Here is a 24073-nt window from a genome sequence, read left to right as displayed (position 1 = left end):
AAATCGTTCTCAATATTAAAAAAATAGCACCACAGCTATAACGATAACTGCACTATCGTTGGAATGGAATCACTTTCAGAATGATTTTATCCAGTTGATGAATGATGAAAACATTGACAGCCAATCAGAATCCATCCTGCTGTAACGAGCTCAAGCATTTAAAGCGGCAGACAAGAACCCGCCCGCCTAGAATAAACAGAACAATATCAGTGGACGCTAATATAGTTGTCTTTATGGTTATCGTTCTTCGGTGTGAACGGGCCTTATGTGTGTGTTAGCTGAGCGACAGTCTGAACCTGTTTGGAGAGATGGAATCACAGGCTGTGGAGGCACTGGATCTACCCGGATGCTTCCGTACCCGCAGTCACAGCTACGTACGGGCCATCCAAGCCGGCTGCTCCCAGGACGATGACTGCCTGTCTGTCTTCTCCATGTCGGGCCCACAGGGGAGCATGAAGGGCGAAGCAGGTGAGTCATCAGCATGTGTTTATGTATGTGTGGGTATACCTAGTCTCCATGCTGTCACAGGGATTAGATTAGAGACTTAATGAGTTTTTGGATCAGTCTCATAGGAATTGCTGGAGAAACACGCTTCAGCCAAGGGATTTAGATCAAAACTACTTTCCTTCTATCTCTCCGCTCTCAGTATATCAAGACTGTAAACAAATGTTACATGGTAAACACTGTAAAATGCTCAAACTCCCTTGAGATCGTCCGTCTCCTTGACTATCCCTTGGGTTGTTGTCAAGATTATGGTGGCAGTGTTAATCTCGTCAATGAAATACTGAAATTAATTAATGTGACAAAAGCCAAAAGCCAAAATCTGTGTACAAATTAACGCGGCATGGTCGTAATTGCAATGATATTTTATTCTCTCTATTATTTGGATGACTTTCCATCTTTTTTCATTGTCCCTTATTCTCTCGTTGAGAGTAGAGACTCTCACAGGAGATTTATTAAAGCCCTTGTGGAGTGTCAAAAGCATCCATCTGCAGTTTCCCAAGGCAACACTCATGATACACACCGGAGTGTGAGTGTTTTTAAGAGAGAGGGATGAGGAGAGGACAAGAGAGATGGAAGGACGGCTTAGGCATGCTTTTTTAAAACTCCTTTAATCTCTGAGTGTGTCCCAGTGAATTTCATGTATCTGCTCAAGAGTGTGTGTGTGTGTGTGTGTGTGTGTGTGTGTGTGTGTGTGTGTGTGTGTGTGTGTGTGTGTGTGTGTGTGTGTGTGTGTGTGTGTGTGTGTGTGTGTGTGTGTGTGTGTGTGTGTGTGTGTGTGTGTGTGAGCTGATGTTACTTAAGCCATGAGGATGTGTCTAAAGACTCTCGATTGGGAAGTTTTAAGCTGTAATGTATTTATGTACATTTCTCCATGATTCTGTCTTCTATATACAACAAAACTATATTTGCATCTGTATGCATTCTCACAATTCTCTATTCTGTAAATTGTAATGCTTTTACAGTTCTCAGTCTTTAGAAGCCATTTTATAGCTCAGGGTGAGGAAAAAAATATTGTCAATGTACATTTATCTGACAATTAGAGTTTTTATAATCAAAGGTTTCAAAATATCTATACAATGGTAAAATTAATAAAACTACTCAAATACATGTAAATATAAAATAATTTGCAAAGATTTGTAAGTTTTTAGATGAATTAGACAAATTTTGTACGTTTTAGTCCATAATCTACATTTCAGCATATATCGAAATGTGTAGAAATGTTTTATAAACTTTATGCAAACATTTCTAAGGATACTAAGGAGATCAGGCTTTTAGACGCAGAAGATTACAGGCGTCACTAACATCGTCATTTATTTTATTTTGCGTTATGGTGAAACGAAACTCAGAGGATGACATTTTGAACACTGTGTTTCTATAAAGATGCTACAAATGTGTCTTGGTTGTATTTTTTCATTGTGCCGGAAACATGTTTGTGTGTCCATGTTTTGTCTCAGCTAGAAAAATGGGCCTAGTACTTGAGGACTTTTGTAAGTCTTTGCATCTTACAGGTCTTAACAAGTCCTTTCTGTCTTTGTCGGTCTAGTGTTCCCGTACAGGAAAGGACCCCCTCCTCTTCCCCCTCGCATGTCCAAGCCAATGATCTCCGTGACCGCTCAAAGCAGCACTGAGTCTACTCAGGACGCTTACTTCCAGAGTACAGGACAACCCGTTCTGGTCCGGCCCAGACAGCACAGCAACTCAGTGGACCTGACGGGGAGCAGCGGGGGCCGTACCTCAAGAGGCGGGCATTACCTCGGCGGGAGCACGACGCGGGTCCGACAGAGCAGCAACTCTGCAGAGAGTCTGAACGGCAGGGTCCTTCAGAGCATCGGCTACCCTGGTGGACCTGGTCCAATGAAACCCAAACACAGCAGCTCGGCTGACAACCTACTGGAGGGGCCCAGGGGATCCAGGGACCGGGCTGGAGGCAGCCTGGGAAAATCGGCCTCTCTGCCCCAGAACAGTATGTCCCTAGCTAAAGCTCTGACCGGAGGAGAGGAGTTCAAACAGGAAGGACGAGGGAGGAAGTGGAGACCCTCTATCGCGGTGCAGGTATAAGAGGGGACTATCCCATGAGGGATACAGACTGATCTCTCTCTCATGCGTAACATTTTTGTTAAATGTCTCTCTGTGTGTTTTCCAGGTGGACAGCTCAGAGACATTGTCTGACTCAGACCCTGAAGGCAAAGCGCTGAGAGAAGTGCACTCCATAGGGGTTCAGGTGGAGGACGACAAGAGGTAGATCTAGCTTCCTTTTTCTCAACGTATAATGATCCCGTAACAATCTCCATAACAAATGGAATTGAATAGCACAGATATCTTTCTTGTGTTTATGTATTTGCCATTAAAGGAGTATTGAAGGGTTCCTCACTTGTTTTAAACAGCTAAAATGTCTTTAGTTTACATGAATCATGAGTTGCTACTGCTGGTTGGTGGCAGGTGGTATTAGTGGGAAGGACATTTCTCATTCTAGACAGCATTTAATTATTTTTTAACGCTCTTGAGTGCAATATGAGTCACATTGTTAATCTTTCCCGAAAGAGAAAGACAGTCCATTTTTGACTATGTATATCAAATGTGTTACATTTAATGGTGCATAAATAATATGATAAATAGGGTTGGAAGCTGATTACTGTTTCAGGAATGTCAGGAATGGTTCCATTTATAAATTATACATAAGTAAATAAAATACCAGCGCTCAAACGGTGTTCTTTTTCAGTGAATCAAATAGACACATGACTAATCATAGCAGTTACTGACTGGTTGTTCATATGATAAAATGCAGTTAAAGATTATGGGATTGGTCAGTAACATTTTATAATATGAATGCTATATAGTAACAAATATAGTATTGTTTAATATATACTTCAGGCCAATTGTTTGATTGCATTTATGCCTCATTCAATAAGAATAGTCATTATTAAATTGATTAAATGCAACTTTTTCAAGAAATTTTTACTTTACATATTATTATTAAAGTTCTCATCATTTGGCAATGGAATTTTACATCCCCCCCCCAAAACAATTTGTGCAAAATCATTAAAAAATGTTTTTATCTCCCATCTCATATTTTTTCCAACACCATGTCCTGTTAGTGGCTCCGCAAAATGATTATTTTTTATTTATTAGTAGTACTGTACTAAAATAATAGTCATTTACAATTCCTATCCATATATATGAAATGTGTTAAATTTTGTCAAGATGTTTGGAAACCAAAGCATTTGCATGTTGTTGGGACTATGCAGTTTAAGATAACATTAATATATTTCAGTGTTTGATTTTAAGAACATCTTTGTGTTGGGTCCCTACTTGATGTCCAACGTGAAATCTAAACAGTTGAGAACCAGTGCACTAGCTTATAGATTAGTTCAAATCTAACAGACATGTACTAAAAGCTTTCATGGGCTCTTAAAATATATCTCTTATATTTCCCTTCGTTCTCCAAATTGGTGAAAAAGTTGTCAGGGTTTATTTCTGAGGTGGGGAGTGTGAATGTGTCACAGTGTTAGATGAGCAAGAGGTGCAGGTGCAAGGTTCACACACACGCACGCAAGCAAACGCACACACAGTGGGTGTACGTGCTAGGAACACGGAGTGAGGTGAGAGGGTATAATTAGGCAGCCATTACGCAGCACTGCAAAACCTGTGAAATTACGTCATTGCCACTCATCCACGAATTAGCTTTGTGCCTTTTGGTCATTAATTTCCATTGTCAGCCTCTTGATTTAGCAGAAACTCTATTGGTTTGAAGTCATTGGGGTCATATTTCCTGTATTTTTGGCATTTATTAAATGTGTGGTTTAGTAGGTTTAGTTAGTTCAAGCTCAATCAACAGTGTATTTAGCATAATGTTTATTTTCATGAAGCATCGTTTCCAAGCGTCTTTCTTTTTCCTCAACAAAAAAAGTTACAGTTACGGTTGTTACAGTCACTGTTACATTAGTGGCACTTACAATGGAAATGATTGGGGCAAATCTGTAAACATTCAAATGTTTTCAATAGTAAAGCCACAAGATGTAAACAATAGTGTTTTTACTGTGCTAAATTGTGTGCCAAATATTAACCTTTTCTCTGCAAAGTTGCATCCAATTTTACAAATTTGTTGCTATGACAATTCAACGCCACAACCCCTAAAATTATGATTTGTAAAGCTCAAATAATACACAAATTTAACAGAATTGTAAATGCTTTTGTACATGTATGAGCTTTGCATTTCTGCTTCTTACATTGGCCCCATAATATACTTCCATTGTAAGTGCCTTAATGTAACTTAATTTCTTGGTTTGTTTAAGAAAACAAGGGTACAAGTTGAAATTACTTTTGTGGTAATGAATGTTACGTGGTAAATATTATCACTATATCAGTAACTACATATAGATTTATCGGTCGACCACTACATTTGAGTTGAATTGTCCTGTTGTTTGCTCCAGACGAGCCCGTTTCAAACGCTCCAACAGTGTGACAGCGAGTGTCCAGGCTGATCTTGAGACAGAGGGTTTTGGTGGGCTGACCGTCCCCACTCAAGACAAGGGCCTGCAGTTTGGCTGCTCGTTCCAGCGGCACTCGTCTGAACCGGAATCAGCCGGTCAGTTTGCAGAGTACCGCACAGTGCACACACAGGGCCAGTGGGCCTACCGTGAGGACTACCAGAGCGGTTACACCACCGAGCCCGGCCCTCCAGAACTGAGGGCCCTGCCCCGCTCTCACTCCCCTCTGCCTCTGGCCCCCGAGCGTGGAGTGGGAGGTTGGAGCGAGGGCCCGCGGAGCCTCCCAGATTCGGGCCGAGCCTCACCCTGCTTACGGGACGGAGAGTTCTTCCTCCGGCTCCTGCAGACAGAAGTAGAGCGGATGGAGGGATGGTGCCAGAACATGGAGAGAGAGGCAGAGACGAATGAACTGCCGGAAGACGGTGAGTGAGGAATAACAGAAGAGATGGTTGGAGCAGACATTGACTAAAAGCCCCCAAAACACTCATTTTGATTTCATGGGGTCTTGAATCTGTTGTGTTTTGCCCACAGTTCTTTCTGTTTAAATGATTGTTTGGTTTGTTTTTGTGGTTCAGTGTTGGAACTCATCAGAGGAGCTGTCGGCAGTGCTCAGATGCTCATGTCACAAAGAGTCCAGCAGTTCTTTAGGATGTGCCAACAGAGTGTGGTGAGTGCTTTGTAACTCTTTCTGTTGTGGATAAAAGGGAGGACGTCCTTACTTACCTTTACAGTTTTTTTCGATTGCTAAACGACAGTGAGCACAACTGGAGCTACATGTGCAAAACTCTAACTACAGTCTGCACTACCAACAGTCACCTGAGCTAAACAGTTCACATCACCTGCAAAACTCACTCCAAGCAACACAACTCTTAACACATGGCTCAAAACAGGCTCAGTGCAGCCAAACACTATGCACAACCCTCACTGAGATAACACACACTGTCACTCAGAACACACTGAGAGTAAAAACACTAGCATCAAACACCAATACAGAAAATACAAAGTTTTCATCTTTACAGTTTGAACAATTTCAGTGACTTCATACAAAGTAATATTTTCTTCAAAGAAAAGAGTGACATTCTTTCACATGATTTATTTACAGTAAATTTTTAGAACATAACAATTCTTTAAGGTAAATGAAAATTAGCAGTTTGCTTCACAATAGTCTGTAGTAATTTACAGAATTACAGTAATGAGGAAAAAAAAGGTAGAAACTAAAAGTACATGTAATTCAAACAAATAATTGAGGGGCTAATCCTGCTAATCTCTAGCATCAGGCCACAGGTTTTCATCAACATCACATCAAATGTTCTCTCTTGCCATGCACCTGGGGAAGAACCTTCTGGAGTGCCTTATCCATCCCTGGTAGTCCTCTGGACTCGTGTCCTCACATCCGGCACGCATGGCTTCCAAAAGAGACATTTGGTCATGTGGGTGGTGGTGACCAAACACTTTACACCTCCAGGCAGAGAAAAACTCTATTGGGTTGAGGAAGGGTGAATATGCAGGCAGGTACAAAACCATAAATCTGCGACAATAGCATTTTCCTGCGCATCTGAAAATATGTTTCCTCTTCCTCCTGTTGGGGCCAGCCTTTGGGTTATGTTGTATATTACAGTATATACAGTAATACAGTAAAAATATATTTTACAGTCAAACTTACTGTAATATATATCTGTGTAAATATTCTATAATTGCAAAACAAAATAAATTCCTGTAATGTTCTCATTTACTGTAAGGATGTAAATCTCACCTGTTTCAGCTGAAGTTGCCATCAGCAGTGTTTGAAAGGCACAAGGCTGAAATCTATTCTGTTTTGAATGTGTGGTTCACAGTTTTGACACCAGTGTGTTAGCATTTGAACAAAGTGCTGTAAATCCACAGTGTTGTGCAGGTTGTGGTTAAAGTCATGGGTCAAGTGTGTAGAGTTTTGAAAACTGTGTTTAAGCAATGAAAAACGAACTAGAGTTTGGTCCACATGAACTGCTGCTGTGCAGACTGTAGTTAGAGTTTTGCACATGTAGCTCCAGTTGTGCTCACTGTCGTTTAGCAATCGAAAAAAACTGTAATCTTTATCTTATGTTTTTATTTTAAAATAACCACCACAGTAATACAAGTTGGTAAAACAAAAAGCCTAAATTTTTGATTATTTTACAGTATAAAGACATATAATGTTTAACTATTTACAGTTACAGTTAAGGAATCTTGCATTGCAAGTTTTTTACTATAGCATTTTAGGTTTTTTTGCTGTTGTAAAAATGACATTTTAGTATTGATTTTAGTAATCTGTTTGAATGAACTGAACTGAACTGTTTGAATGAACTGATTCACTAAAATGATAAGTGAATTTATGAAAATATTAATCAGGCCTCTCAACACTAATGGCTATACACTCAATAGAAGTTTCTTTCTCTATAATGTCTCTCTCTGTGTGATTTATAAATAAAGCACTGCAGTGATGACGTATTTTAGTAGACCAAGTTGGCCAACCCAGAAGTTGGCATCACCCTTGTTCCCTCAACAAAAAAACAATTATTGCTGAAAATAAGCTCTGTGCCAAAATAAAAGTTAAAAAATGAACACAGGTTTAATTTTTGTCTAAATACTATAACTAAGGCTACAACTAAACCACAATTGCATGATTTTAATAGATATGTTTCCATCCACCTATTTTTATGCACATTTTGGGATGTTGCATAAAAAAAACCATTGGATGGAAACGGCAAGATGCGCAAACATGTTTATCCGATAAGAAGATACTACGATGGAAACACATTTACTGAATAAATCCCTTGAAGCGATACAAAAAAACTCACTTTTCATCAACAGTGCCACAGTGGCTTCCCCAGTTGCAGCAACCTACATTTTTATTACAGATATTTTGCGCCAATGTCCCAGGAAGTGACTATTTTGGTCCTTGAACACATGGAATGGAAACGCTGCTTAATTTTTTATGCGATATTCCATTTTTGGGCACACGTTAAATTCGCAACTTTGGATTGAAGAGTGCAGAGTGCACATGGGCGTACGTGCTGTAATACGTAAGAACGAGCCTATAATTGAATCTGGAAATAACGCAAAGTAACTGAGAAATATGAGAAATAGTCCTCAGGTGCCATGTCCGTAGTTATTACTCCACCACGTGTTACATCATTAACCAACGTGGTTGAACTACCAATTTGCGGCAATATGGTTTCGGGAAGCAGTCGTGACTAGCTTTGCTTTCTTCAACGATGCATCGTACTAGTTAAGCAGCGAGTTACGCCGTTGTACGGGAAACACACCCCTGTTCAGTGACAAACTCTAGTCCCATTTAGCCACTTCTCTTCTCAGCGACAGCCATTTTCAAAGCAAGTAAAGTTATGTCTTTTATGCTGTAGAGTAAAACGTGGAAATATCTTGAGGCATTTAACAAAAACTCATTCCAAAAACTTTGACTTCAGAATGATGGTTCAGGAAAATACTAGATCATTCCTGTGTTTTGGCCTACGCAAATATGTCATCCCTGCAGCACTCTATAATATCCCCCACTCTTCTCACAGGATCCTTCATCATACCCTCAGCCCACCACTCAGGATCTGGCAGGTTACTGGGACCTCCTCCAGCTAGCCATCGAGGACGTGCGAGTGAAGTTCCAGGACCTCCAGCGGCTGAAGGACTCGGGCTGGCGATTGCCTCCTGAGAAGAAGGTGAGAGTGGAGATCCGCTCTGCACCAGTCACTGCACAGCTCCACTCCAGTGCCAAAACAGCAGCGGGCAGGAGAACCGCTCGCGTGCTGGGTCCCAGCAACTCTCTGCCGTCACACAAACACCTCAGCAAGAAACGGAACTAAACTAGCGGGGAAACATGCATGTTCTGGAATAACAGCTGATTTACTGCCTAAAGACCTGCTCATTTGCTTTGAGATATTAAAGCCTAACAAATATGTAACTAATATCTCTGTTTTCTTTCTTTTTACTGTCTGCTGCTTCCACAATTTCATGCTCATCCTAAAAACACTAATCCAAAATCATTCTTATGTTGCAACTCCATGGTGCCGTCCCTTCTCCGTATATGTCCTGGTCTCCATCCTCTCTGCTTGTACGTGTGCGTTTTCGGTGTCCTTCCCTGCGTTCCCGTCCATCCCTGCATTGGTCATCCATGCTGTCACGCCACTCCCCCGCTCTTCCTCTCAGGAGGACAAGAAGGTTCCACCTCCATTACCAAAGAAGCCCATCGGTGGCGTAACGGGCAGCCTGAGGGCCGACAGCACAGCCGAGGCCGGGGGCATGCTGGTGGTCTCGCGTGGACGTAGCGTCCCCGAACGGGAGAAATCGCTGGACCTGGGCGAACGGCAGAAGCTGGAGACGCGGCGCAGGCTGCTCCAGACCAAACGCTCCGCTTCGTTCCGCCAGAATTCTGCCACGGAGAGCGCTGACAGCATCGAGATCTACATCACAGAGGCTCAGACGAGACTCTGAATCAATCAGACACCCCGTAAACAACCACTACGGCTCTTCTCTGGCCCTCTGCACAGACGTCCATGTTACAAATCGGCCAGAGAGCGAGTGCAATTACTCACTTTAGCGTGATAGATAACTACAGATGGCCTACCAGTATGCTGCTGGTGTTTGGATGTGAGCTTACACGTTTTTTTTTTTGTCGAGCAAGTGTTATTATTCTCACACACAAAAAAAGGGCTCAACCAGCACAACCAAGTGTTACATGATTGAGACTTTTGTAAGTCCACAAAATATATACAAATCTTAGGACTGTTTTAATGAACCACGGCAACACATACGGGTGCAATATCACATATTAAATGGATCTTATCTTGTAATTTTAAATAATAGACATTGTTTTGATATAATCTTGGCAGTGTATGTGTTTGTTAATCGATTCCACAGTGCGGCGGACGTAGCCCCCTTTCACTGTGACACTAGCGCACTCTTGTGGCCAGAGTAGAGTAATGCACCCTGATGTAAATTTGGGCCTGAAACTGAATGTCTTAGCAGCGCAGTAGAAAAACTCAGCAACGTTTGCAGTAAAGATAAATGCCTTTTTTAAGAGCCAGTTATCAAACTGGCACAGGGATTTGTCTCCTGTATAGTGCAATATCACTTTTCAATTGCATTCAGGCTTCTGAGGGGGAAAGAAACAAAAACATTCAGGCTCTGAGGCAACAGCCACGCTTCCTGAAACTGGATGGTCTACTCTACATCATAAGACTCTTCAAAAACAGCAGTGGTTGTCCGAGGGGTGCAGAAGACAATCCTTACTTTCACACTTGACCTGCACACTGAAAAATGTTCGTTCAGAGGGAAGGGGAAGCATCTTGTTCATTTCACCCCTCTGCCTTTTTTTGTAACAGATGAAAAACATGAAATCAATGTAGCTTCTACATTTTGCCTGAGTGCTTTAATTTTATTCTTTTTTTTTTTTTTAACTGATTTGTTCTCTTTTATTTATTTTTTTTCCGGGAGAAATTAGTTCCAGTTCCATTGTCTAGTGGTCTGGCCCACAACTTCTTTCATGTAGTTATTATTATTTTTTGAATTATTATTGTCATTTCCCTCTTTAATTTTGTCCGAGCCTCAAACAAAATAAATAACACACTTTAGATTATTTTAGAAATAAAAGTCTGTATCCACTTTAAAAAAAAATGCCGTGTTAGTTTAAGTGGTGAAGTTTTGTGAAAGAAAGGAAACATTAATGAAAATATAATGTGATAGGAAGAATGGATTGTGTGCATTCAACTTTTGATTTGGATGAAAGCAACATGGAAACCAGATTACACAATCATTCTTGCAAACTCATTGTTTTGTTTTGGGGGTTTTTAAGAAAAGGAAAAAATGTTGATTGCATGGACATTGGTTTGTTTTTGGTATGTTTAACCATGGAATAAGATGGAAAATATTTTATTGGGAGATGTATATTTTATAAAGTACATTTTTAGATTAGCAGATGAACATATGTTGTCAAAAGTGGTGTTCAAATATGTGGAAAAAAAAGCTCTGTGGACTTTATAGAAGACTTTAGATAGAACCGGGTTGCTTTCCTCTTATTTCTTTTGTCAAACTTGAAACGGACTGGTTAAAGACTTTTGACAAAAGAACAAACGGTTGACAGCCACTTGCCATGTTGTCCACGGGCGAAAAATATAATCTGTTTTCTGTCTTGACTATCTACACGTGCCTAACAGCATAGTGTGGCTTTTTAAAATCTAACTATTCAGTATTATATTCAATACAAAATATATAACTCACACAATATGTATTGCTATAATAATTTGATTTGTTACACCTCATCCAGCTAATAACCACCTCACACTGGATGTTTATGTAACCTGCATGCTTTTATTAATCCATGAAAGAAAATGAACTCTTCTATCTGTATCCTCTGTCTGGAAAAAAAAGGGCAGGAGTATTTATCTATTTATTTACAATAACGACACACACATTTCTGTATCTTAATCTCATCTCATGTATTAGTCTGACAGTTATTTCAGACATTTGCAGTATGTTTTTTATTTATTTATTTACTGTTGCCAATCATCTCCTTTTTATTTATTTATTTATTTTACATATATTTTTTTAAACTTCAAAAATGGTTGTATTTAGTCAACTTAAACGTTTTTTTTTCTTCGAAACAGCGAGTCTATGCGACAGAAAAGCACAACAGACTATTTCCTCTTCCACTGTGAAGGACTTCCTGCCTTCTGAAAACACTGAAAGACTTTGTTTGACACGCCGTTGGGGTTTCCAGTGCGAGAAATAGGATGATCTCTTATCAGGGCCATTTGTTTTTGATATACCAACGAAACTTAATTTCAAGCAAGACTGACTGACCACACTTTCCCGCTCCCCTCCAAGTCGCTTGCCTTTTCAGGCTCTGACAGGACGCTCAACTGGACTAGAAAGACTATTTTGATGGCCTTTCTATTCTAACCAACATTTTCCAATGTAAATGGATTGATGGAACCTAATCAAATACAATATTAATAACTGTGTCTCTTGCTGCATCATGTAAAGCTTCCCATGTCAACACATGACCCGATCGGTTCTTGAGACGCCTGGTGTCTCTTAATAGGTCAGAATGGATGGATGAAACTCTCCGCCATTGCTCCTTTAAACTGAAAAACGAGTCTAAAAAGTGTTGGCGAAGCCTCTGTATGTGCCGTAAACAGATTTAGCTAGAGTAAGTGATGAATATTTCTTCGTAGCACAGAGGAGCTTGTAGCAGTGTGACGTAGACGTTACGTTGGAGATCTCTATACCACATTACTGATCACTGGAAATTACATGGGTCATAGACTTACAAACAATTACTGTGTAATTACAAATACCTTCTCAGTTCTGTTGTATTATGTACAGTAAATATATATGTTGCAATTGAAGTTGTTATTATTAATATTCAATGGGTTGTTATGATGATTACTGGTATTATTGATCATTTCATATATAATGAAGAAAAATGTTATTGCAGTTATGCCTATGAGAAAATCTATTCTGTATTCTCCAGGGTGTTCATGTGTAAAGAGCCACCCGATTTAGATTTTATTCTTTTGTTTCGTAATTGCTGCTAATGTAGAAAATAGACGAGACGAGATCAAATTGAAAAATAACAGCTAATATTAGGCCCATCTCCTCTAGCATTTGTTTGCAAGATATCACATGACAGCAATCGTCAAATGAACATACAGATCAGAAGACTAACTTCCCCTCTCATAATAGAAAAACAAAAAGAATATTTGGGCAGTTCATGATGCAGCGAAACAATTCTATTCCGCTTAAAATGTTCATTGAGTTACTCATAACAGAACATTGTGGAAAATTTGATTATTAACATCATTATTTACGGTTGTTTTATTTGATACAGTGCCAAGATAAAATAAGTTGATTTTGTATCTATGCTTTTTACATAATTTTACCAAACTGCAATAGCTTACTGCCACTTCACCTTTTTCCATATATTATTTCCAGATTTTAAACAAATCTAAATATTTGACTGGTTTGTTGAAACAAAGGGTGGAGGGGATGCCTTATGATGAATAATGGCACAGCTGAAAAATTCATGGATCATGTTTAGTCTTTGTTTTCTCACCACTGATGTACAGCTCAATGTCTACTAGCATTAAATCAGAGAGATGGCACACTGTGATGTGGTAAACCTAAACAGAATGTAATATTGTAAACGGTTGTAAACATTTTCTAAAAATTATTATAAAGCTATTTTAGCAAGGTAAAATGACTGCTGTCCAGTTAGTGTTCTGTTATTTTCCTGATATGTTTGTATTTTATAATGATATAATAGTATAATATATTATACTGAGTAAATGTATAAAAAGAATAACATTTTTGGGTGAACTATCCGTTTAAGTATTTGTCCAGGATTAGTAGGGGCAGCAAACTACTACACCACACTTGGTAATAAGAAAAAGAATGCTGACATATAGTAAAAAGGGGGAAATAAAAACTTTAATTGACCATACGAAATGAAAATACAACCCAAAAACAAAAAAATAAGTAATTTCCAGTCCCCTTCCTAGATAACCATATCAGAATGTGCTGAGGTGAAAAGACAGAATAATGGGCCATTGCATTTTGGTCCTTGTTATAGCTGTGCGCCTTTCCAACCATGGCTTTTACTCAAGGAGGTGGAGACTGATGTACAGAAACCATTATGGAGGGGACTTGTGGGTAAAATTTGTAGATACAAGACAGATCTATAAAAAAACCAACATAAATACAAACGATCAGGCCAAAACGTTGTCGTCGGAGAGCACTGCATTACTCCTGGGTCTCCATGCTTTCCTCTTCGCCCTCTCCACCTTCCTCCAATGCTTCATCCTCCTCTTCCTTGCGCTCTGGGGGTTTCTCATAGGCTTTTTCAGATGGGGTGATGATCACTCCATCCCATGTAGACATCTCGGTGGTGAGATCTGCAGATGAACATCACAGACAATTGGCTTAATGACACTGAGAAATATTGGAACTACATACATTTAATCTGGAATAAACCTCAAACACTCACAACTAGCATCTCCTTCAAGGCCCAAGATCTTACGGTATCCTCCATGAGAGAGAACCCTCACCAGCGTTTGGGCTGTGAAACACACCATGTCCTGCAGAAACAAATGAATCAGATTATCTGATTTTAACATTAGAATGGTGCATTACCAGTTGCCTCAAATCTGTATTACCTGCTGCTCCAGTGTCATGACAGTGTGAACACGGAAGTTCCCGCTTTCACACGGATCAGTGATCCCTACAGAACCTGGCAGGAAAAGACCTGCAGCGAGCATCTGAAGACAGCGCCTGCAACACACATGCTCATTTTACCCCAAGATCCAAAAAAAGATTGATGCCCAAATCTAAAAGCAATTGGTTAACAACAAACAGGAAGTTCTGACTCACCTATAAGCAACATTGAGTGGCAATGGCTGCCTAGAGGGGTTGTTCATGACAGCAGAGTGACCCTGTGAAGAGAGCATCATTAGAGATATCAAATCAACTGGCGTAGTGCAGAAAACCAAGTTAGACTATGATAATGGTGCCCACCAGCAGGTCCAGAATCCAGGGCGTGAGAGGTTCAAATCCAGGGAACCGGGCTCGAACGTCTTTCAACAAGCGGATCAAAACTTTCACACTGAATCAACAGAAACCAAAGTAAGCCACAAAAGACATTTCATTAATTAAAGGGATCGTTCACCCAAAACGTAACTGTCATAACTCAAACAGGATTGGAGAAAACAACTTGAGAGCCTTTCTTCTGTTGAACAAGATATTTTAAAGAAAGTTGGTAATCAAACAGTTGACTGTAGCCACTAACTTCCATAGTAGAAAAAGAAAAAAAAAGTACTATGGAGGTCAATGGCTACCATCAACTGTCTACCAACATTATTTCAAATATCTTGTTCAACACACAAAAAACTCATACAGATTTGGAACACCACGAGTGTGTAAATGGTGAACCATCCCCTGTAAAGCCATTAAGAGATACAACTGTCCTTACGTTGACTGAGAAGCATTCTCCTCAAACCAGCGAGCGTGACGAATGGCTGCCAGAGCACTTTGCAGAACCTTGATGTCCACTGCAAAAGGAATAGGAAGGAACTGCAGTTAAAATTCTGGCTGCTATGGCCGATAATCGATTCATGTCAGATGTTGAAGGGATATTTTACCCAAAAATGTAACGGTTATTTACCCACCTTCAAGTTGTTCTAAACCTGTATGAATTTATTTCTTCCGCTGAACAAAGATGATATTTTAAAAAATGTGAATAACCAAACAGTTGGCGGTAGCCATTGACTTCCATAGCATGGGGAAAAAAATACTATGGAAGTCAATGGCTACTATCAACTGCTCGATTACAGACATTCTTCAATATCTATGTTCAGCAGAAAAAAGAAAAACATACAGGTTTGAAACAACTTGGGTGAGATGACGATTTAAAAAAATTTGGGTGAATTATCCCTTTCAAATTCTGCACAATGTAGTCTAAAACACAACCAATCGTTTTTAAAAACAATAAAGTCAGGCATTACTACAATAATAAAGGTAACAGTTAACGTTAAATTACTTTTTTTCACATATGATAGGCAAAGGTAATCTAATTGAGAAAATAGGCTACAACCAGTGTTTTAAATTAAATATATTTAATAGTTTAATCAAATATAGAATATTGAGAAATAAAAAAAATAGCAGCATGGTGAAACATTGTAGATCCCCAGAAAGCTCATTTGTAAGAACAACTGGTGAAACTAACAGCTGTAGTGTTTGAGAGTGTGACTTACAGTGGAGCTCTGGGTCCAGTTTGCGCAGGTTGGGTGGAACCGTGGTGATGAGGATTTTTACCGTGGCATCGGCAGAGCTGATCTCAAAACCTGTCTCGTTGGTCAGCATGGACAGTACTGAAGAGAAGAGGGATACATTTCATTGAAAATGCAGGCAAAGTAGATCGATTTTCCCCATTTTGATTACAAATACATTTTTTCTCTCCACTCTAAATGGCTTAAAACCAACACTCACCCTCAGAAGGGTCCTGTGTACGCAGGGTATCAACTACTTTGTTTCCCAAAGCAGCGACAGCTTCCACTATACAAATAACCAGAACATAAATTACAGGAGTGTCAATAAATCAAGCACTCTTGGGATAGAAGTGACCCACATATACAACTAAACCGAACACAACTCATGAAATGATACTCACAGGTGGGTAAGATCTTCAGGATAACCACAAGGTCAGCTACGTTGTGTCCAGTCGTCATGGTGCCCTTTTTATACGACCCCACTTGTCTTACTTCCTCAATTTGCTGCAGAGGGGATTGTAAGACATTAAACATTTATTCTACAAAAGTAATATGGGGGGAAATGAAGATTGACTTATTGAAATGCCTTTGCCTTCTTACCACTTCAAAGTTTCCAGGTGCCACGATTAGGTTGTCAATGACATTGTTAATCTTAGTGACCAAGGACAAAATGGAAGCCTGCAAAATAATGAAAAAACATAAGCCCAAGTTATTTAAACTAAATCAGCAATAATTTGAATAGATCTTTTTTTTTTAAGAGTTAAATTAAATATGGAGGATGATGAGGCTTAATTTACTGATCTATGGTTTAACCCACATAGCAAGGCACTCAATTTGAATGTTTTTGGCCATGTATCTTAAGGGGAAATCATTGTACCTGTTCAGAAGGGTTAGGAGAAAGGTCTTGGTTCCTCTTCAGCAGACACTCACTGAAAGCGGTCTCATCAGGCGCCGGCTTCACTCGAGGAAAGGCCATCTCACACTGTAACAAGCAGTTCATGAGCTGGAGGCGTAAAGGATTAGTTTCACAAAGCAAAGAATCAATGTAGAAATGTACTTACAACATAGAAGTCAAATGGTATGTGAGGAACAAAGGGCCGATACCTGAGAAAACAGAAGACATGGAATGTTAGACCAATATAAATTTAGTCCGCAAAAATAAAATACAAACGTACATAAATAAAAGCACCCACCCTTGGACCAATCCTCCGCGGGAGCCGAATCGGCCCCCTCGGCCCCTGCCACGATCTCCTCTGAGAAACACAAAAACAGCAACATTAGGCTATTTGAATAAAGTGAAAAACACAAATGCTATTCCTTAACAAAAAATAAACACAATTTAAATCATCCAGCAAAATCTCAAATCGTAGTCAAAGAAGCCAATCTTTTATTATTTTTTACTATTGGGGAAAAAACTAAAACAAATCACAGATAAAAAGGAGGATCATTGTTCATGTGAATGCTCGGTTCTTCATTCATTCGCTCATGAATGAGTTAACGAACAATTTCCTTGATAGAATACATTGCGTTTTACAAACTACAACATAATAAGAGTTAGCGTTAAATCCAAATGCATCAATAATCATTGTAATGCAAGCGCATAAATAGTAAATGGACCATTTATTTTATCCATAAAATGCACACCACGGCTAACAGAGCAACATGCTAACAGGCACCGGGCTAGCATAGCATCAAAATAACAATAAAAAATGCGACGATTTGATGAACCTCGGTTAGTAACTTAATCAAGCAGCTCATATTTTTTTAACAAAAGAATAAAACAGTTGGAACCTCATTGCGTAAGACGTTTTGTCAGCTTAACAGGAACACGCTGGTGAGAAATGCTCTGCCTCCTTCTACAGCTCACCGCCGATCTGCGTTTGCCTGACCGGAAGTTTCTTTTCAGAATAAAAGTCCAAGACAACCGCCTATCCTAGTAAAAGTCCCAGTCGTCATTGACAAACTGAAAAAAATAAATAGAAATTATTTGAGGAACTATTTAAGATTTGGCTTAGAGATTTTAAAGTCACCTATAAAGTACATTTGCAATTGATTATTTGAACTCATTTATTTGAACACAATATACTCTTTTAATCATATCAGATCATCAGTTTTAATATAAACTTAAAGCAACTGAAGTGGGGGGCAAACCAAATATACATTCTGAAAAAAATGATTTGTATATCCTTTATATATAGCTAATTGAGATATATAATATATATATATATATTTTTTTTCTCTGGTAAAAATATTATTTGAAATTAATTATACATTACATTAGAATTGAGCAAAAGAAAAAGGAAAAAAGTTTTACTATTATCACAATATATTCAGGGATGAATATCAGGGGTGGATCTGTACAGTACGTACACTGCCTTATCAGAGAATTGCAGGCACACAAAATTTTGCCACCCACAGCCAATCAAACGCCCAGTAATCCCAAACTGTGCAATTTTACGTGAAATACGTAGACATTATGCATGTGCTGAAGTAAGATAAGATTTGTTTTTGCATGTCAGAGTCACTTTCACTGTTATTACAGCAATATGCCTTCATCAGCAGACCACAACAATTTACAGAATTAATAAAATCCAGTAAGAACACAGAAGGTAAGAATATTTGTAAGTTTTATAAATAAAATATATTAATTGCTTGTTTAAGTGATATGTCGAAGCTGTCCTGTCTGGTACTTTGATGATATGTGTGCTTTTTTAATTCAGTTTAAGCTGAAGAAGAAAAAACGTCTATAACAAATATTATTTCTGCCTCTTTAATTCTCATGTATAAACAAAAAATATAGTATTACCATGAAAAAATATTTTTAATGCATTGTTTTTTTTTTCTTCACCATTTCAAAACGAATTAATACTTTTTAAAAACTTTATAAGTCCTACCTTTACATACTTTCTATTAATATATATTGATTAATATTATTTTGTTATTTTTCATTCATTTTTGTAGGACTATAGTATATTATGTACTGCAATTCATTTGTATTCATTTTCAGATCAAAATTCACACACCATCATCTATTAAAAAAAAACATGTAGCAAGCAGCAATGGCAGAATCCAGAGACTACGGTAAAGTTCACAGAGCACCATAATTTAATCAAAGTTTAATTTATTGCAATTGTATTGTGCATAGTTTATGCATGTTCTCCTTCAAATATTGTTTTTCCCAACAGTTGGAGATTTCCTGACAGAATTCAAGGAGCAGATAATTACAAGAGCGACTCGGGTCAGTGACATTGCTGAGGCTGTTATCTCCCAAAGTCTGATCCATGAAGTGGCAGCTCAAAAAGTGGAGGCTGCTCCAACCCAGCAGGAGGCAATGCGGCTCCTGTTTGAGGCTTTGGAAAGAGAGCCAGCCCGAAACAGAGTGTCCTTCCATCTCATCCTGAGAATGACAGAGCCTGAATTGATTCACGAACTAGGTTAGAAAAACGAATAAATTTGTGGATTTTAGTGGCTAGAACGGGATCTGTCCGATATGCAAATTAGTTTCAATAAAACAGTTTGAATCATTAATCCTTTTTTTTTTTTGGCTTCAAAGCCATTGTCATTATAAACTTGTCTCTATAAACTCTTATGAAGTGGTATACAAAATAAAACTTGCATTAATATTCTTATGGTAACAGAACATAAGTTATTCAGCGGTATACATTTTCGGAACGATTATGTTACAGAAAGAACGCACTAACGCACTGAAATGTTAAAGTTCTGATTCTGCTTGAAGTGAATTGATGGGCCTGATGTAAATTATATATTTTTTAATTTGCAGAGTGGATACAACGCAACAGCAAACACACACAAACAGAGATAGGCAGTCCACTCAGTTCTCCCAGAGAAAAAAGAAAACAGGATGACAAGAATGGGCATACAAGAGACATTCAGAAGAGAAAAGACTCACTAAAAAGGCGTAAACTGGAGACGATGCGTGCCATTGAGCAGATTGAGAAACTTTGGGAAGGAACCAAGCAAGAAAGGACTGAGATAGAGAACACGAGACAGAGGATTCAGCGACAGCAAGATGAAATAACTAGGATGACCACAGAGAAAAGTCAACTTGAGAGAACTATTACTCACATGAAAGCTGAGATGGACCACATCCGTGAAAGAATGGATCGGAATAAAGAAGAGGTGAACCGAGAGAGGGAGAGGATTGAGCAAATGAGAGCTGATCTTCAAACCGAGCAAACCACCCTGGAGCAAAAGCGTGATGATATCATGAGAGAGAGACAGAATTTGGAGATGATCAGATATGAGGCTCTGAGACAGAAGGAGGAGCTGGAGAGCAACCGTGAAAGCACCAAGTATGAGATGGAACGAATGGAACAAATGAAAAGTGCCATACAAATTCAGATTAATGAGATAGAAATGAAGATTGATGAAACACAGAAAGCGAAGGGTCAGATGGATCAGATGAAATCTGAAATAGAGGAGGAAAAAAAAGAGTTGGAGAGAAAAAAGGATGACATCAAGAAGCAAAAAGACCAATTTGAGCAGATTAAACTTGACATACAGCAAGTGAAGATGGAAATGGAGCAAAGGTGGCATGAAACAGAAAAAGAAGGGCTGGAACAAAGAGCTATAATCCAAAGAGAGAAAGATGAGCTGAAATCCCTGCAAGACGAGGTTCAAAGAGCAAGAGAAGAGGCTGAAAGAAACAGAGAGTTTTCAAAACAAGAGGATGAGAGAATAAACCAGCTGAGAGCTCAAGCACTTATAGAAAAAAACCTCATTGAAAAGGAATGGCAAAACGTCTTAAGAAAAGAAAAATATCTGGAAGAGATGAAACATGAAATTGAGAGAGGTAGAGAGGAGTTGGTAATGAATGGAGAGCTGGTCAAAAAGGAGTGGGAAAAGATCGAACAGGCCAAAGCGGATATACAAAGTCACATGACTTCTATGGAGGGCAGAGTTGAGGAAGTAAAAAGAGAAACTGAGAGGCTGAAACATATGAAAACAGAGATTCAGAGGGACAAAGATATTCTAGAAAAACAGAGGGATGATACACGGAAAGCTAAAGAAGAAATGGAGAAGAAGAGGTATGAGTTAGTGACAGAGGAGCTAGAGCATAGAGCTCGACTGCAGAGGGAAAGAGATGACCTGGTGAGTGTAAGAGTAGAGATACAAAGAGCTAATGATATGGAGAAAGCAAAGATACTGAAAGAGAAGGAAGAAAGTGTTAAGATACGAGAAGAGGCTAGACAAGAAAGAGAAATGACAGAACTGATCAGAGCGGAGATCAAGGCCGAAAAAGACAGCTTGAACCGAAAACAAGAGGAAATGTTGAGGGGGAGACAGGATCTAGAGAGAATTAAACATGAAATGGTCAGAGCCAAAGAAGAGATCGAGAACAGTCAAGAGGTCACAATCCGGGAAAATGAGAAAATGGAAAAAATGAAAGCTGAAATTCAAGGACAAATTGAAGATATTGAGAAGAAGGTTGAGGAGATCCAAAAAACTAAAGAAAAAATGGAGGAAACAAAGGCTGAGTTGGAGGAAGAGCAGGAGGAGCTGGAAAGAAAGAGAGATTTGGTGAGAAGAGAGACTGAACAGTGCGAGTTCCTCAGAAGTGAAATCCTCAGGGTAAAGGAAGAAATGGAGAGCAGGTGGCATGAAACTGAAACAGAGGAAGTCGAACTCAGAGCAAAAACTCAGGACGAGCTGGAAAGACTGGAAAAACTGAGGGACGAGGTCCAGAGATCCCAGCAAAACATTGAGGACAGCAGGATGGAGCTCATGCAGTGGAAGTACAGTCTTGACAAAATGAAAGATCAGGCAGAAGAAGACAAACATGCCGCTATCAAACAGATGGATGAGGCTAAAGCAAAGGAAGAAGAGTTGAAAAAAACAATAGAACAGTTGGAGAAAGAGCGAGAAGAGATTAATAACAGCAGAGAAAAGGCTAAACAAGAAGCAAATGAAATCAAAAGCATGATAAATGAGCTACAAAGACAACAGGCAGAAATAGAGAACAGGATTAGAGACGCAAACAAAGAAAAAGAGGATGCAAACCATGCCAAACTTGCAGTCCAAGAGGCTGAGATGCTCCTAAAAAAGCAAATGGAAGAGTCAGAAAAGAGACGGTATGAAACTATTACAGAGGCGCTGGAGCAAAGAGATGAAATACATAAGAAAACAGAGGAGTTAGAACAAATAAATGAAGAGATACAAATAGCCAGACATGAGCTAGAAAAGATGAAGCATTCTGAAAAAGAGATTCTACAGAAGATGTTGGAGGATACACAGCAAGAGAGAGAGTTCATTGAGAAAATGAGAACTGCTGTGCTTAAGGACAAGGAAGATCAGGAAAAGCATTTAGTTAATGAGAGAAAGGAGCTTGAACAGATTCAATTTCAGGTCCAGAACGAGAAGAAAGATCTAGAAAAACTGAGGTATGAGATGATGAGATATAATGTAGAAGTGCAGAGACAAAAAGAAGAACTTGAGAACATCAAAACTCAGCTAGTTATTGACACAGAGACCATGAACAGAAGCAGAGAGTTAGCGAGACAAGATAGAGAGAAAGCTGAACTTTTTATGCTTGAGATCCAAGAACAAAGAAAGGATGTGAATAAAAGGTTAGAAGAGACAAAAAGACGAGAGGATGCTTTGATGCAGATGAGGGAGGGCATGGAACACGAGAGAGAGGATCTGGAGAAGATTCGCATGGAAACACTGAGAGGGAATGACACGTATGGAGAGGTCAAGGAGGAGATTAACAGAGTGAGAGCAGAGATGGAAAGGTTGTGGGATGAGGCTGAAAAGGGAGAGCAGGAGGAACGTGAGAAGATAAACAGGGAGAAGGAGGAGATAATGAGGAAGATGGAAGCTATGAAGAAGGAGATAGGTGAGATTGAAGACATGAAGGTGGAGTTAACGAAACAGAAGAAGGACATAGATATAAAGATGGAAAAGTCAAGGTCAGAAATGACTAAACTTGAAAAGATGAAAGCGGACCTCCAGAGACAGAAAGAAGATATTGAGAATCAGATGATGAAAGCAAAGAGTGAGAGATACCAGATGGAACTGATGAGGACTGAGATCTTGAAACAAAAAGAGGATGTTGAAAAGAAAATGGAGCTAGCAAAAGAAGAGATGGACAAAATGCAGCATGTCAAAAATGAAATAAAAAGACAAAAAGAAGAGCTGGAGGAAAGGATGCAGAGAACCAAACGAGAGATTGGAGAAATGGAGCTGATGAAGAGAGAAATGGAAGGGAAGAAGAAGGAACTTGACCAAAGGATGAAATTGACAATGAGGAAGAAGGATGAGATGGAACGATTGAAGATGGAGATACAAAGGGCTAAAGATGAGATGGAATGGAAAAGAATGGAGACAGAGAGACAGAAGAACGAAATGGAGCAAGTTAAAGTTGATATCCAAAGAGCGAGGGAGGAGTTTGAACAAAGGGTTGAGGAGAGAGATTTAGAAGAAGAGAAAGGACAGATGAATCTCACAATAATCAACCTTATTCAGCAGATCGAGGCGACAAGAGAAATGGTGCAAAGAACGAAATTCCAGATTGAAAACCGAATGGCAGGATGTCAGATGGAGACAGCAGATCAAGAGGTGATGAATGCTGAGATGCAGAGGCTCATTCTGGAGATTGAACACATTCGAGAAATGCTGCGAGGTCTTAAGGGTGAGGTGGAACACAACAAGGACATTATGAAAAGAGACAGGGATGAGATGAAGCTGTTGAAGAACGAAGTTCAACGAAAGAGAAGAGAGATGGAACACAGAGAAGAAAAGATTCTGAGAGAACGAGATGAACTGGAACTCATGAAAAATATGATGCAGCAGCAAAAAAAGGAGCTGGAGGAGAGGCTTGAGGATACCATTAAAGAGAATGATAAGGTGGAGCAGATGAAAGAAGATGTGAAAAACACTTTGGTGGATATAGAACAGGCAAAGGAAGAGATAAAGAGACAGAAAGAACTCATTGCTCAAGAAAAGACAAGCAAAGAAAAGGTAAGTCATAATTTACATACATTTGACAGATGCTTTATAATACTATCTGTATTATCAATATTGTTCGTAGTAACTGGACTCTTAAAGTCATCATGAAGCATTTGTAACCCATTGTACTTCCATAATGTAACAAAATGTAGTTAAACAAAACAAACTTGAGTAAAACGAGAAAAGAAAGTAGACGAAGACCTCACAATGAATCGTACAAATAAAAAGGGGAAATTTTGATTTCATGTTGACTTCAAAAAAAGTTTGAAGAACCTTTCAGAACATTTACTTTGCCATATGAAATACAAGAGACTTTACATTTAA

General features: G+C 39.1%; 3 protein-coding genes across 4 annotated transcripts in view; 2 read left to right on the top strand and 1 right to left on the bottom strand.

Moving 5' to 3' along the window:
- dlgap3 (discs, large homolog-associated protein 3) overlaps positions 1 to 13291 on the top strand; it is a 164114-nt gene extending 150823 nt beyond the window's left edge. The window contains exons 6-12 of the mRNA XM_079589852.1: positions 279 to 468; positions 2048 to 2556; positions 2648 to 2742; positions 4935 to 5413; positions 5567 to 5658; positions 8534 to 8680; positions 9168 to 13291. Of these exons, the coding sequence (XP_079445978.1) occupies positions 279 to 468; positions 2048 to 2556; positions 2648 to 2742; positions 4935 to 5413; positions 5567 to 5658; positions 8534 to 8680; positions 9168 to 9452 (1797 nt within the window). The 3' untranslated portion in view covers positions 9453 to 13291. The remainder of the gene's footprint in view (positions 1 to 278; positions 469 to 2047; positions 2557 to 2647; positions 2743 to 4934; positions 5414 to 5566; positions 5659 to 8533; positions 8681 to 9167) is intronic.
- Positions 13292 to 13421: 130 nt separating this feature from the next.
- The window catches only part of ilf2 (interleukin enhancer binding factor 2), a 50263-nt gene continuing 39611 nt past the window's right edge, over positions 13422 to 24073 (bottom strand). Inside the window, exons 2-15 of the mRNA XM_079589855.1 lie at positions 17573 to 17744; positions 16975 to 17034; positions 16843 to 16885; positions 16659 to 16763; positions 16382 to 16459; positions 16183 to 16285; positions 16002 to 16067; positions 15767 to 15883; positions 14986 to 15064; positions 14532 to 14619; positions 14388 to 14449; positions 14174 to 14288; positions 14005 to 14095; positions 13422 to 13912 (exon numbers count right to left, since the gene is read on the bottom strand). Of these exons, the coding sequence (XP_079445981.1) occupies positions 13761 to 13912; positions 14005 to 14095; positions 14174 to 14288; positions 14388 to 14449; positions 14532 to 14619; positions 14986 to 15064; positions 15767 to 15883; positions 16002 to 16067; positions 16183 to 16285; positions 16382 to 16459; positions 16659 to 16763; positions 16843 to 16885; positions 16975 to 17034; positions 17573 to 17577 (1164 nt within the window). The 5' untranslated portion in view covers positions 17578 to 17744 and the 3' untranslated portion in view covers positions 13422 to 13760. The remainder of the gene's footprint in view (positions 13913 to 14004; positions 14096 to 14173; positions 14289 to 14387; positions 14450 to 14531; positions 14620 to 14985; positions 15065 to 15766; positions 15884 to 16001; positions 16068 to 16182; positions 16286 to 16381; positions 16460 to 16658; positions 16764 to 16842; positions 16886 to 16974; positions 17035 to 17572; positions 17745 to 24073) is intronic.
- LOC306986537 (uncharacterized protein) overlaps positions 18017 to 24073 on the top strand; it is a 44435-nt gene continuing 38378 nt past the window's right edge. The window contains exons 1-4 of one of the 2 annotated variants that reach the window (XM_079589850.1): positions 18017 to 18390; positions 18789 to 18862; positions 18967 to 19215; positions 19563 to 23761. In XM_079589850.1, coding sequence (XP_079445976.1) covers positions 18841 to 18862; positions 18967 to 19215; positions 19563 to 23761 — 4470 coding nt within the window. In that variant the 5' untranslated portion in view covers positions 18017 to 18390; positions 18789 to 18840. Of the gene's footprint in view, positions 18391 to 18788; positions 19216 to 19562; positions 23762 to 24073 lie in introns of those variants that run through there. The other variant, XM_079589849.1, reaches the window with a different exon arrangement.

This window comes from Phoxinus phoxinus (assembly GCF_949152265.1).
Source record: "Phoxinus phoxinus genome assembly, chromosome: 19".
Classification (NCBI taxonomy): domain Eukaryota; kingdom Metazoa; phylum Chordata; class Actinopteri; order Cypriniformes; family Leuciscidae; genus Phoxinus; species Phoxinus phoxinus.
This window is presented reverse-complemented; position numbering and strand designations above follow the sequence as displayed.